This window comes from Apteryx rowi, unplaced genomic scaffold (assembly GCF_003343035.1).
Source record: "Apteryx rowi isolate R43461 unplaced genomic scaffold, aptRow1 scaffold_59, whole genome shotgun sequence".
Classification (NCBI taxonomy): domain Eukaryota; kingdom Metazoa; phylum Chordata; class Aves; order Apterygiformes; family Apterygidae; genus Apteryx; species Apteryx rowi.
The window spans coordinates 1,027,873-1,042,182 of record NW_020450860.1 but is presented as its reverse complement, the minus strand read 5'-3'; the positions used below and the strand labels follow the sequence as shown (position 1 = coordinate 1,042,182).

Below are 14,310 nucleotides of genomic sequence, written 5' to 3'. Positions count from 1 at the left end.
CTTTCTTCCCTTCGTTCTCTTAGGAAACGGTGTTTTCTTCAGATAATCTGTGGCATCTTGSCGTCTGAGCTGGGTATTTGGCCTGAGATAGGAAAAAAAAAAAGCCACGTAGCGCTAAGGGACACGGTTCATGTTTAAGAAACGGTCAGTTTGGGACACTGGGCGCAACCTGAAAGTGAGAAAATGTAGGTTAAAGCAGATGTGCCCTTGAAAGTCTGCCCTAGGGTCAGTCCTTCCGAGGCAGGTAATAGCATGGAGGAGAAACAATGCACAGGTGCTATTTCCCATTTTTCTGCTTTTGCGCATATCTCGTTTGTATTTGAGTAAAATCTGTGTTACTGTCACCTTTTCAACGTTTGAAAAATAGAAGGAAATAAATTAATGTGGACCTAATAAATCTTGGTGTTTGTATCAGCACGATTTATTCATGTTGTAGTCATCCGCTCTAATAGGTAATGCTCCARGATTGTTTCATCTCCAGAGCATCCCAGAGACAGTTATTAATTACATTTCACATCATCCTGTAGAGAAGTAAACAGCAGTATATTTTGGCCTAGGTTTTGCAAAGTCTCAGAGTAGTTCTGCCAGTTTAAATGTCACTATCCGCCTACTTAAATATTTTGCAGAATATGTGCCTTTATGGATTAGCAAATTGAGGTGAGGTTAACCAACTCGCTCAAGGTCACAGAGTGTCAGTGACGGAGTTAGCAGTAATGGAGTCCAGCCATCCCAACTCCTGGTCCTGTGCTCTAATCATTGGATGACTCTCCCAAATAATTGCAGGTAGTTTAAACATTAGATTGTGTAAGCGCATATTCAGGGCTCCAAAAACTTTTGGAGAAACAAAATATTAATAGACCTGCTCCAGATGTTATGCTGTATTTGCATGCAGCTTAAAGTAATTGCTCAGCTTGACATAGGAAAKACTTTTGAAGAAGAGTTTGTGGCTTATTTTGTAAATCCACGCTCAAAAGGCATACATACTTCATTCATGAATTTACTTGAGTATATAGTGTAGGAAAGTTTATTGTGTAGATTTAGAGGGTAGACTATGAGATATTATTGCATTATAACAAAAAYAGATAACACTAATTAGAAAAATTTTAAAAGAGAAATGTGGAGACTAAGACTCTAAGGAGGCTATGTTCTGGATAAAATGTTTACCAGATGATATTCTGTAGAGTTATTTGCAATTGTTAGGAGGGGAAAAAAAAAAAAACATTCAGAAGTCATGGTGATGAGGCTGTTGGAAGTCAAAATGGAACAAAAAACTTCCTCATTTGATTTAATTTTTCAGTGGATCTTGTTAAATAACATTGACTGTGATTTGTTTTTATTTCTGAGCCTAGAGGAAAGTTACATTTCATGKTTTTTTTTTTCTGTCAAGTTAAATTTATGAAGAGAGGGATTTCAAAGGAAATGCTGGCGGATCTGTGCTACAAGCAGTATTATATTTAGTAACTTCAGGGAGGAGAGATCTTTATTGAGCTAAAAAATTATCAGTGACAATTGTTTGTCCTGACTTCAAAGAGTGTTGGAAAACTGGCTGACATTGCTAAGGTGTTATGCTTTGGCCCATGTCCTGTAACGAGCATTATTTCTGACAGAGTCTTGCACCTGTGTAGAGTTTCATTGGTGGAGGACTCCATCTGCACAGTTTAGGTCGCAGAAGTAAGGCCACAGATCTATGTTTTGCAAAGATTTGCTTGTGCTTAACTTCACATTGTGCAAGTGATCATGGTGACTATTGACTGTGAAAATTTAGTTGTAACGTTAAGAATCTGCCTGTGTTGCTCACAGTGTAGAATAGCGATATCGAAGTTCGTTTAAAATGAGCAAGCTGGGATACCAAAGGCAGTCTGTTGTGTAGCTGTATTCTGAACACTTATAGGAATGATGCTTAGGTTTAGTCTGCACAAAGAAGTTCTTATAATACAGACTTTCTGTGTAAAGATCTTTAAAGTTTCAGGTTGATGAGTGCTGTATGAAAGGTAGGCTGTTATTAATACTATACCAGCAAATGTCCTCAGCATATGTGTAGTTTATAATGTGGTCTTGGGGAAAAGTACTTTTACTGATGTTATTGGTGGGATATTCCAGCTAGGTGACTTTTAAGACAAAATAATTGTCTCCACATGGGTGCTTGTTGCTTTCATAGAAATGTCACACAAATTTATATCCTGAGTGACACTGCTGTGTTGGCAAATGTGTGCTATAGACCTGGGTTTGCCAGGTTTTACTTCTGCTGGTTTGAGTGGTAACTTCTTATCCAGCCAAGTTAAATAAGAAAAGGAAGCAATAGCAGGATATACTTTTTTTTTTTTAAGATTAGTGGCTTTCAGCCTGCAAGTTTGTGGAATCCTGGGGCGGGGGTTATGCACTGTGTTTTTGGTGAGTACATAAGGAAGCCAGCTATTAGGCTTAGTGATCCATACCTCCATTGACGTTGTGATTTGTGAGTTTTTGGAAATCTAAACCTTTGCTGTTGGCTGAGCTGAAGATCATGGGGAGCTGGACTTGTAGTATGACTCCAGGATTCAGAATGACAGCAATGAGTGCAGAATTTAAATAAACAGTAAAGCATCAACATCATGCTAATGATTTGAAATAATCTTTTTTAATTTTAGTAAATACAGTCACTTTGAAACACCTAGCAGTAGTTTTGGTTGTATGGTAGTCTGAAGAACATATTAAAATATGRTTTAAAGCATTTATTAGAAAAAATAACTTTTGTTCACTTCAGAAGATTGCCTGTATGTATGTATAATGTTTGCAGTATGTATAGGTATGAGAACCTTTGGTTCGCATACATGCTTATTGTGTATTGCACTGAATTAACTTTTCACAGGATTTTTTCTTAATGTTCTGCCTGCAAGAAGTTTCAGAATAAATTGTTTTGTATTCTTGTGAGCTGGCAGTTTTTTCCACATTAGATATCCTCATATAATCTTCATGTATTTGAATGGAACAATGATTCTTACTCAGCAATAGTACATTAAGTTGTTCAAGAAATAATACCTAGACTTGCTGTGCAAAGTGATTCCAGAGTTTATTAGTTCTTCTGGAACAAAAGGGATTTACCAAAATTCTAGCAAGCACTTAGAACCCAAATTGCCATTTACAGATCTGCTTTTTTTTTCTAGACCCTTCTTAAAAAGGTAGCAGAACATCAACTTGGAACACTGTCACTGGAGATTTGTTTTCAGAATATTATTAGTAGCATTTCAGTGAACTGGAAATAAATCTGTGCTCTGAAAAGAAACTGGATCTTGGGGAAAGAGATTCCAGCAAGAACCATACTTTTAAATTCTACAAGGATAATTTTCTATTTTTAAAAAATAGAGAGGCTGAAAAGCTTAGATTGTGAATAAGGATCAGATCCCGCAGATATGAAGGTGTGAAAGGAACTACAAAAGCAGTCTACGCATGTTCTAATGAACGTCTACATTTGTGTGTTGTTTCAAATATGAAAAATTTATCTGGTGCTTGGAAATGTGAACATTATRATGTTCAGAACATAAAAATAAGCACATATTTTTGATTGTTCATAATGCTAGGGCTATTCTCTGCTAGAAATCTTAGAAACTAAGTTTCTTCAGGTGCTACCAGATTAGTTTACTAGTCCAGTGAACACCTGAAATGGACATTRTTTTATAAAGCTTCATTGGAAGTGGAATTTACAGCTAATAAGTCAGCAGGAAGCTATTTGTGTTCTTCTTTTAATATTTTCTATGGTAGAATAACATTAAGCTGCAAAGGAGACCTTGAATKTGATTAGTAATCTATAGGAGATACAGTAAAATACAACGTTCTTGGAAAAAGACATATGTAGCTGTTTTACTTTGTTCTGTCTGTAGTATGTAAAGTCAATGATAAGTACATTCAGGAATCTGGCCTTAACTTTATCTTATGAATTGGATTTAGGGTTGTTGCTTGATCAGGTCATGGGTTCTGGTTTTAGTTCTGGAGTGACACTCAAAATAAAACAAAACTGGGGGTGGTGGGAGGGAGAACTATGATGGTTGTACTTCAGTTAGAGACAGTAGTGGTAGAATACCTTTCTTATTTTTTAATCAAATAACAAATCCAAAATCTATTTGGTATTATTCATCCCAGTTATTTTTAAATTAATTGCCTTTAACTAMCATCCAATTGTAATGAGTTTAGTTTAAGCAAGGCATGCAGGTGTTCTCCATTCTTTTGTTCTGAATCTGTGATTTGACATACCTCAGTGCATATGTGAGCAGATACATAAGKTATTACACTTCATCCTGGAATGTTTTGAGTAGGTCACTGCTGCAGCAGGATTCCTGCTTAAATGATGACTACTGCTGCCTTATATCTTGTGCTTCCTCATTTCTGCTCTGTCTTTTCTCAGGTGTTTTTAACTAGAGGGAAACCTGATGCAAATATGTTTTTTTATTTCCATATTTTTGAAGGAACTTAAATATAGATTCATAACCAAGCATCAGGTTCTATATTTTTTACATTTTTGTTGTCTGCATCAGTTTGCTATGGATTTATGGAAATAATCTTCTTCCCTTTTCTCTTTTTTTTCCTTTTTCCCCTTCAGAATTGCCAAAATGCTTTGGAATTCTTAAACGATTCAAAACCTGGAGTCTCTGAGGATACAGAATCATAAGAACACAAGAAGCAGCAAGGAGGATTCAGTGCCAATGCAGCAACAAAAAAGACAGCCAGAGTTAGTGGAAGGAAATCTTCCTGTTTTTGTTTTTCCTACAGAACTTATATTTTATGCAGATGACCAGTCAACACACAAGCAGGTGTTGACTCTTTATAACCCCTATGAGTTTGCCTTAAAATTCAAAGGTGGGTTTCCTAGGTTAAGTTCTATTAAAGGGTTAGTTGTGATCTTGAAGAGCCTAACTAYATTTCATGTAACAAATCATATTGGTGGCAAAACTAAACTTGTGCCTATATGTAAATCTGTTTATACAGTTTGTGAGGGATTCATGTTTTATTACTRCTACTGTCCTTTTCAATTGCAGTTCTTTGTACAACTCCCAATAAATATGCGGTGGTTGATGCTGCTGGTGCAGTGAAGCCTCAATGCTGTGTTGATATGTAAGTAAAAGTTGGTTATTTATTTTTTCCTAATTATAGGACATTTGAAAATACCTTGATTGCCTTTATTATTCAAGAGGTAGTAAATGCCAGCATATATAGTATAAATTAAATTGGATAAATATATAGTATTTTTCTAATCTCTTATATTCTTCTGGCTGCCCAGTCTTTGCTGTTCTTTGCTTTAGGGCAGAGGTACTGGAATAGCGGATATATTTTCTTTTTTAATTTTGTCTTTAAGCATAAGTAAAATGCTAGTAAATGCATCCTGTAGTATAGTTTGTAAATCAGCAGTGAGAGTAATATGAGTCTCCTCTAAGTACTTTATTTCTAAGAAAAGCAAGACCCCCAGGGTTGGGATTTCTTTGTGAGAAATATTTGTTTGCAGATTGGCAAAATGAAAATGTATGAAGTTCTACTGAGCACACTTTCCTGGGACATGTTTAATAAAGGTACTTTTGCCTACCTTTCCCCCTGACCACCACTCTTGTTGTCTCTCTCTCTCCTTTCCTTGTTTATCCTTCCAGGTCCCAAACCAATAACAGAGAAAAGATGAAGATCGGTTAAGTTACCACAGCAATGTATAGGGCCTGTAGGCTGCTATAATTCAAAGTCGAGAAAGCAATAGATATTTAATTTAAAATAGCCTGACCTTTTTGATCTTCCATTTGCCACATTATTTCTGTGCTGATGTATGTGAGTTCTGGGTAGTCAGGTATGGCTAAAGAGAGTATGAAGTACCTAAAAGAGCAGACCGAGCTTTCTGACTAGAAAGTTGCCAACTGTAAGATTCTGGAATCTCTGGCTAATGAACAGCCATTTTAAAAAAAAACCAAAAAACTACTGAATGATCTAGGTTTTGCCAGGTAAACGGTACTGTGCTTAGGAAACTGGTCTTTTCCTTATGCTAGTTTCCTTAGGTATAATTTAGAAAATTCTAGGGACTCGCCAAATAGAGAGCATGTTTAAAACACTGTTTGGACTAATAAGTTCGATTGGGCAGGGGAGTAATCCTAACATCAGCACAAAACTGATCAGAAGATACAGGTGTATTAGTGAGCTGTTCTAGTCTTTAGCAGACACTTACACAATGTTGATTACATTTAGTTCATTTTGACAAAAGTCTTTTAATAACTAAACAAAAATAAGATGTATGCTTCTTCCACAGGATTTTTTTCTGTAGCAAAAACCCCACCCTGTTGCAATGGTTGTCGTCTAAAGGCAGTGTTTACTGCTAGGATATGAGCAGTACTATGTTAAGTATGGCCATTTGCCAGATAAACAGATATTCTACAGAGCTTGTAATTATGCAATGATCTCTAAAAAGAAACAGGAGAATGTATCTGTTTATAAGGGTCTGCAGAGAAACATCTCTTTGCTTGGCAGCAGATGCATGTTCTCATAGCACAGTGTTATGTAAAGATTCTGTTTAGGTTGATACTTAGTACCATGGCACTAAGAGTAGAAACAAAATTTAAAAAAGAAGTGTTAAAGGAAGAAAAGAGTTGAACCTGATGTCCTGATATGTTCAGTTGTATGAATTAAGATTGTTGGAAAAAAGCCTTTTGTTTTAGTGAAGGCAGTTGCCCAGCCAGCAGTCAAATTACTTCCTGAAAGCCTGTCATAAGCACACGCTTTTGCTTCTAAAGCAATGTAGAGCTACCTATATTCCTGCAAGCTTCTAGCTTAGAAGATGATTTGCTCTCTGTTTCCTTGTTGAATAGTCTATTCAAACCAGATACCAATTACAAGAACTAGCTATGTGTTAATGATTGACTTTGTAGATATCTTGATGTCATATAGTTCCTTTAAATGCAGTCTAAAACATAAAAATCTGTTTCTTGCAGCTTTTTAATATGTATGTTACCACAAAGATACTTTTTTTGGAACAATTTCAAGAGTGCTATCCTGTATCACTAAAGATAAAAGGACTTTTTTTTCCCCCTCTCAGGAGGCGTCAACTTTCTTGAAGCCAAATCAGCAGGTTTTATTACCATATTACTCTCACTGCTGATTTACAAATCAAATATATATATATATTTTTTTTTAAAAAAAAAAAAAAAAAAAAACAGATTAGCTGTTATTTTCTTAGAAAAGTAGGGTAGCCTTTCAAGGAAAAAAAAAAAAGTATTYCACTTTGGAAAAAATAATTACAGTCCATATTAACCCTAAGAACTGATATGACTTCAAAACCTAAATGGTATTGTTTTCTTAATGCTAGGTATGTGAGTATTTTCGTAGTATATTTGCAGAGAGGAGACAGCTGAGCAAAGCACCATTCACAGAGAGGTCTGTATGGCCTTTGATCAGTGTTATTTTAAAACTGCTTTTTATGGGTCCTGCATACAGTTTTTCTATGAAATACCGTAAAACTGGAAGGAATATAACAACCATCACTCTGTCTTACTGTTGAAGCCATCTTGGTCAACCTATTCAAGACAGTAGAGCTCAGTGTAGTTTCTGGGCAGCGAGGAAGTTTACCTGGAAAACAACTGAATCTCTGGTCAGGACTCGAGGGATATGTCTACACTGCAGTCCGAGTTGTGACTACCGCTTGCACAGATGTACCCCACCTAGCTCTTGCTGGCTAGTGGAGTAGCTGCAACTTCATGCATTTCAACGCAGGCTGCAAACCATACTCAAGGTTAGCTAGATTAGATAAACAAAGCTTTGACAGCACAGAGCCCTAGTATTGATATCCAGACTTGCTCACTGAAAGACATCCAAGACATGTCTATACAGATGTGTAGCTATAATTCTGACTGCACTGTAAACATGCCCTGAATGGTGGGCTAGTGATTTTGAAAATGTCTTTATTGCAAGCTCAATTTTTGCTATAGGGGGAATGAGTTTTACTTCTGAGAAAACATTGTAAAACTTTGAGCATGATTTTCTCAAAAAGCTTGTCTTTTTGACTTTTGCCATCACCTTGTCTGTCCAAGTGTTTGGCTCTTCTTCTTTCCTTCCCTGTCCACCCCTGCCCCCCATACCTTTTGAACTCATTGGCCAACATCAAACAACTTTGATAAAGGATTAGGCATCTATCAAATAATTGATACTTCATGAAAATTGGCAGCTAGGTCTTAGATTGAGGCAAAGGCTGTGTTCTGAGATAAAGAATTAAATATTCTTTTTGGTCAGCTGATTGGATCAGGTGCATTTGGGAACCAGAGAACCCTCTCGTGTGCAGCCAGCCTGGGGAGGGGGGAGAGAGGGCGAGATCAGGTCTCCAAGAATGCTGAGTGGAGGAGGAGGAGGGAATGAGGATTTGGACTATTGCATTGAATCTGTGTACAGGGGAAAGGGGAAACATTGGGATGTAGGATGTATTTCCATAGGAAACCTGGCTTTATTAGTTCCCCTGTTCAAAAATGTTATTTTCCTCTGCAGTGTGATCCGTCACAGAGATGTTCGGGCTTCTCACTATGGTGTGATAGATAAATTCCGTCTGCAAGTGTCTGAGCAGAGCCAGAGGAAAGCACTGGGGAGAAAGGAGATTATTGCTACTCTGCTTCCATCTGCAAAGGAACAACAACAAAAGGAAGAGGAGGAAAAACGAATAAAAGAACATCTGACTGAAAGTGTCTTTTTTGAGCAGACTTTGTGTCAACCAGGTAGTTGAAATCTTTCTTTTACTCCTCAGGTCCTCTGAAACAGTTTTGAATGGCTCAAGTGACTAGAAAAAAATAGACTAAAATAAATTTAAAATTAATACTTTTAATTACCTGTAAGACTGCCATCTTTATCACTGAAGGATGGTAGTGCTCAAGAACCCAAACTGTGACTGTTCTGCTTAAGATAAAGAATCTTTGCTGCCCAAAGTTCGCATATTGTGCCTCGAAGAGTACATACTGCATTCCTCTGATGCAGAATTCCTATTATAATCAATAGGAACTCATCTGCAAAAGGATAGGAGTTATTTTTTCCCTTGGGCTCTTTCTTTCAGAATATATACCCCTTCTGAGTTTGTTCCAAAGCCTTAATCCTCTGTTTCCTGATGAGCAGGAAATATTGCCAGAACAACTTCTAAAGTGCTCCTTGTTTTATGCCATCTCCCTTGTCAGTCTGAAAAGTACAGAAAAGTACAGTTGCTAGCTGGAAGCTCTCTGCAGGTTATGTACATGAGGAGGTGAATCAACAGCCTCGGGCAAAGTCTGGACTGAACAATTAAACTGAAATGGTAGGGGAAGATATAAAATGTATTGAGTTTTACTGTACTATAACTGGTTCTCATTCTTGACTATCTTGTTACTTTCACTGATTTATACTGTAATATTCTTGTCACTGTTTGTTTTTCAAGATGAGAACAAAATTAATTCCAGAAAATAGATTAACTTGCTTGAGAAGGTTCTTCCTGATAAAAACCAAACTGTTACACTATTTATATATGGTTTATTGGCTGGTGAAACACCTTTTACTAAAAAAAACTCAAGATAGATAATAGGAAGATCCATGGTTAAAGAAAGTAAACCTATAAGAGCTCTGGAATCATAGAACAAAATGTTTGAACCATCTGAAGAATCTGATACTGGTCTTAATCCAAATGGCTATTCCTCTGCTTAAAAAGAAACTTGTTTGCTACCTTATACGGCTTGCTTAAAGAAAAACAGTAAACAGAGCAGCTATAGTCTTTTGTACAAAACCTGCAGTCTAGAAATAATGGATTGACAGAATTAAAATAGGACCCATACTGCTAGCTTCCTTGAGAATACAAAAACTTGATAGAAACACGGGCTAATTTCTAATGGGTCTTAAGAACTTGGTTAGAGATATTCAACTAACACATTATCAGCTCTTTTTAAAGGTTACACAGTGTGCCTTTGAGTAGGTTCCAGCTATTAAACTGCAGCACAATAAAGAATACGAAGGACAGAATTTCATCCGTAGTCTGCATTTCTGTAGTTATACCGCACTGTCAGAGTGCTTCACACTCACAGTTTTTAAAGTAACTTTCAAATGCTACTACTTCATGGCATATAAACTGCTTCTGGCAGGTGCAGCCCTGGAATCCTATAAGGAAAGCAGGGGAACTCATCTGGCCCAAGAATCTCTGCTCTTCTTGTAGCCAGGTTTTTGGGTTTTTTTCCGGAGAAGTAAACAGAGTTTGCTGCCTGTGCTGCTCCTTCAGGTATTCTTTCCTAATTGATTACTAATTACTGAAGGAATATCAAGGCATGGAGTCAGGATGCGTGGTGAAACCTCARGCATTGCTGAAACCATCCAGCTGTCATGAGTGTGTATATATAGCCACTGGGCCTGTCAGGCTGTGTTCCTGCAAAAGGGAGGGGTTTGGTAAGTCATGTGAAAACAAGTTCCAGCATCAGGCTCAGAACAGGGAGCAGCTTTCTCACTGCAAAATGCAAAAGATTTAGGAAGATGGGTTTTTGTCTTGTCTCCCCCCCTTCCCTAAACTTCAAAGGAAAAAAAAATCTCAGAATATTGCAGCTCTGATGTACTGCAGACATTTTTGCAAAATATTTAACATTTATACTGCTTAGATATTCCTTACAAGGGGTATAATTTTATTTTTCAGAAAACAGAACTGCCTCGTCGGGACCTAGTTTACTAACAGTCTTCCTGGGTATAGTGTGCATTGCAGCACTAATGCTACCTACTTTGGGGGAAATGGAATCCCTGGTGCCTCTCTACCTCCATTTAAGTGTGAATCAAAAGTTAGTAGCTGCTTATGTTTTAGGTAAGTATTTTGGATTTTGTAAATGTTTTCCTGCAACTTCTGTGATTCAAGAAAATTTCTCCCATGATTGCTTCAGGAAACTTGGTGGAGACAAAGCACCATAGTGCATTTTCTTTTGCATCTCCACTTATATTTAATGTACAGCCACAGTGATATCAAGAGAAATCAATTATCATAAGTATTCTAGATTTTAGTTGATATTTGTAATAAACAGGCCCCTACATGCTAATTTGGCGACTGGTCAAATTGCCAATGCCTATAATCTGCCAACAAAGCTGAAAGGAATGTGTTGTTGTTTCTTATTCTTACATTGAGATATAGAATTGTTATATTGGAGAACCTAGATCTCTTCTGTTATTTTAAATTCTCTCCCCAACCTAGATGAGCTGGTTTGAAAGCCCCCATCCACTAGCTTCTTAATAAGGAGTTGAAATGTATAGAAATAAGTTGTTGTAACTACTTGCTAGTAGACCACTACCATCCACAACTCTTGACTTGTAATTTGCTCCTAAATTAGCAAGCATAGAAAAGTTGCACGTTTCATTTGATATGACTATTTTTCTATAACTGTTTCAGATTTGAAGAACAGTCATACTAAACTCATTCTCCTGTCCCACTACCTGGCAGAAATCAGGAGTTAAAGGAAGGGAGCTAGGCAGCCTCAAACTGAAAGATAGAGGTGAGGTAGTGATGGAAAAAGATGCAGGTTCTCAGTACACACTTATGTTAATGACTGGCTCATTCAAGTCAGTCTGTAGTGCTGAAATGGTGTTTTAACTCACCTGTCACTAACCAAAAGCCCACATCTCTGTCTGAGCTGATGGTGATGTATTTTCGGATCAGGACCTTGCAGTAGCCTTTGCTTTATTTTTATCTCTAGTCTTGAAAATTACTCCAATTTCAGCTGGTGCCAATTACAGTATTCAACTGTATGACTTGATACATTTGCAACAATTTACCTGTTTCTAGATGCAATATAAAGTAACATGTAAGTTCTTACCAGTTTTGATTCCTTTGGTAGCAGTGTTTTTAGGTACATGGACAGATTCTTCTGTATGCAATTCTTATGGGTCTTGATTGCCCTTGAGAAGACAAAAACACTTTCTTCCACAACTAAGTACAAACTGGAAGGCTTAGCTTTTAATTGAAAATGGAGGTTTATACCACACCAACTGGGCTACGTGACATATGAGAAGTATTTCCTTTACAGAAATGCTTTACAAAATAAACCACTTATTACATGAACATCACTGTAGAAGTGGTATAGGCTTTCTGTAGCACCTTTTGTAACCTCTGTTGCTACTCTGCAAAGATTTAGATAACCTAAGCTAAGGCCTATTCCAGTTCCTGTAGTACTGATTTTCTGAGCTAATGCACAGCTTAACAAATAGCTGATCTGTATTTCCTGTTTAATGGATAAAATGCTTATCTAATGGAAGGCAGTGTTGCAACTTTGTTCTGTCATGCTTCTATCTTTGAAATCTTTATAAAGTAAATAATTTAAATTAGTATGTAGTGGCAGGATAATAAAATAACTCAGCAATTTCTTTGTCCATGGTGAGATCTCTGGACATTAGCTGAACTCTCTGTAGTGAAAGGCTATTATATTAATATTTTCTGAGCCTGGAAGAAAGCAAGATTGCCCAAAAACTCAGAAAACTCAAGAAAATTACTATTTTCTTGTTACGTAAGGTTGGAATTCAAGGAGGCCTAATGTTTTTTCATATGCCTCATTGCCCTGTACAGTATAACCCTATGGCTAAGAACTTGCAGATTTGTACTTTTTCCTGTGTCAGCACATCATTAAAGTGAAATTTTCAGTGTGTTATGAACAGGTTTTTTAGCCCCACATCTCCTGCTTTCGTCTGCTGAGCCCCTCTTTTAAACTGTTTTTACCTTTAACTATCAGAGCAGTTCCTCGCCCTCCCCCTTTTAAAGGTCACAACAAAGAGTCTGTAGAAAGCTCCCTGTACAGAGCGGCGAGGAAGCTTAACTGATCAAAGACTAGTTTTAGACAAAGATGCTATTCTGCACAGAGCAGAAACAAAAATGTCTTGTAGTTTTCCATTAATTAGCCTTAGTGATGATTCAGCATTTGAATTACACTGCCCATAACTACCCCAGTCAAATTTGCCATCTTGTGTGCTAGTATTGTGCTTACCTAAGTTAAAATCTCAAGGGTATTATTTTCTAGCAATGAGATCTACGATTGTCTGGAGCGTTTACAGCTTCTTTAAAGTTCTGTTAGTAGATTTACTGCTCTTCAGTGTAATTTCCTACACTGATTTTGACCACATCAAGTTCTGGAGCAATAGTTCTAATACTTAAGTGTGTATATATAAACTCATTCTGTATGCATTTTTGCTCTCACCTTATTTTCTGGCCTGTGACAGGATAACTGACTTTTCTCTATTTTGAATGTTTTATTCACTGAAATTAAAATGTCTAGTTCTTAATTCTTGTCTTTCAGGTCTCATCACCATGGTTATTTTGAGAACATGAGCAATGATTTAATAGGATGTCAAACACCTTACTGTATATTCACATCATGAATGTGGACTGCCTTTTACTCCCATTTGGCTCATTAAGATGCTAGCAAAACTGTTCAGTGATTTAAGATACCTTCAGAAGTGTAATATATTTTAACTATGTATAATAAATGAAAGACTCAAGCACTTTTAGGTGCTTCTGTAACAGACAGCTATGAAATGTTCAGTGATACCTGTGAAAATAATTTGAAGAACTTTTATATCTACGCCTACTGTACAAAATCCTTATTAAAGCAACATTTGTTATTTTTAGTCTATGTTCACATCAGTGTGTGATCACTATAAAAGCAAACTGTCTTATGTAAAACGTTCATTTGGTTCGCGGTTGTACATACCGAGATTGGTGCATAACACTTCTGTATACATACCAGAAGGATGAAAGTCATGCCTAATCATTGAAGAAAATTAAAAATTCCATCAGTGAAACTATGAAATAAACCATTAAATTTAGGTGAAGAAGTAGTTCTCAAATTCCTTACTTCATTATTACAAGTATACCACTGAGTGCTTTTCTTACCTGGGGAAATAATTGCTGCAACAGCCATTTTTATCATGATTATAGAAAATAAACAATTCTATAATTAGATCCTTTCATTTTTTTAGGGATACATGCAATATACAAATGAAGTGGCATTAACACAAGTGGAACTCACGCTRCAAACTAATATAGAAGATAAATCATTTTTCTATTGGTAGAGACTAAACTAAGTATAGCAACAAAGGCATTCCTCTACACCTCCCCCTTAAACAGCTATGATAGTGGATTTCTTTTGTGTGAGAAACCTCCTGSTCAAATTTATTTTTTTATATTCTAGGTGAGTGTTTACACTTTATCTTGTTTCATTTAACAAGTATTTCCCTTCATTTGATATTTCATTGTAGAGATACTTAGTTTAAAAATCTTATTTCTACTGAGGGCCCAGTATTCATGCATTTGGTTCATGCACAGAAATCCCTTGTTTATAAGAGGTTTCTATAATA

The 14,310-nt window shown here is 36.6% G+C and overlaps 1 protein-coding gene across 5 annotated transcripts; it reads left to right on the top strand.

The window, feature by feature from the left end:
* The first annotated feature begins 657 nt into the window (after nucleotides 1-657).
* Nucleotides 658-13,592, top strand: MOSPD1 (motile sperm domain containing 1). 5 transcript variants are annotated; one of them, XM_026082696.1, is made up of 7 exons: nucleotides 658-783; nucleotides 4,574-4,830; nucleotides 5,010-5,085; nucleotides 8,476-8,702; nucleotides 10,619-10,780; nucleotides 11,357-11,459; nucleotides 13,251-13,586. In XM_026082696.1, the coding sequence occupies exons 2-6, from the start codon at nucleotides 4,677-4,679 to the stop codon at nucleotides 11,419-11,421; spliced, it is 684 nt and encodes a 227-aa protein (XP_025938481.1). In that variant the 5' UTR covers nucleotides 658-783; nucleotides 4,574-4,676; the 3' UTR covers nucleotides 11,422-11,459; nucleotides 13,251-13,586. The 5 variants fall into 5 exon arrangements, with proteins under 5 accessions (XP_025938481.1, XP_025938483.1, XP_025938482.1 ...); XM_026082697.1 differs by having other exon boundaries at nucleotides 670-783; nucleotides 8,476-8,699; XM_026082698.1 differs by lacking the exon at nucleotides 11,357-11,459 and having other exon boundaries at nucleotides 661-783; nucleotides 13,230-13,586.
* Nucleotides 13,593-14,310: the final 718 nt, after the last annotated feature.

Bases quoted from the DNA above. Each gene is read 5' to 3' on its own strand.
- MOSPD1 (XM_026082696.1), top strand. From the start codon at position 4,677: ATGCAGCAACAAAAAAGACAGCCAGAGTTAGTGGAAGGAAATCTTCCT. The intron at 4,831-5,009 runs GTGGGTTTCCTA...TTTCAATTGCAG, and splicing joins GTTTGCCTTAAAATTCAAAG to TTCTTTGTACAACTCCCAAT. The intron at 5,086-8,475 runs GTAAGTAAAAGT...TTTCCTCTGCAG, and splicing joins CCTCAATGCTGTGTTGATAT to TGTGATCCGTCACAGAGATG.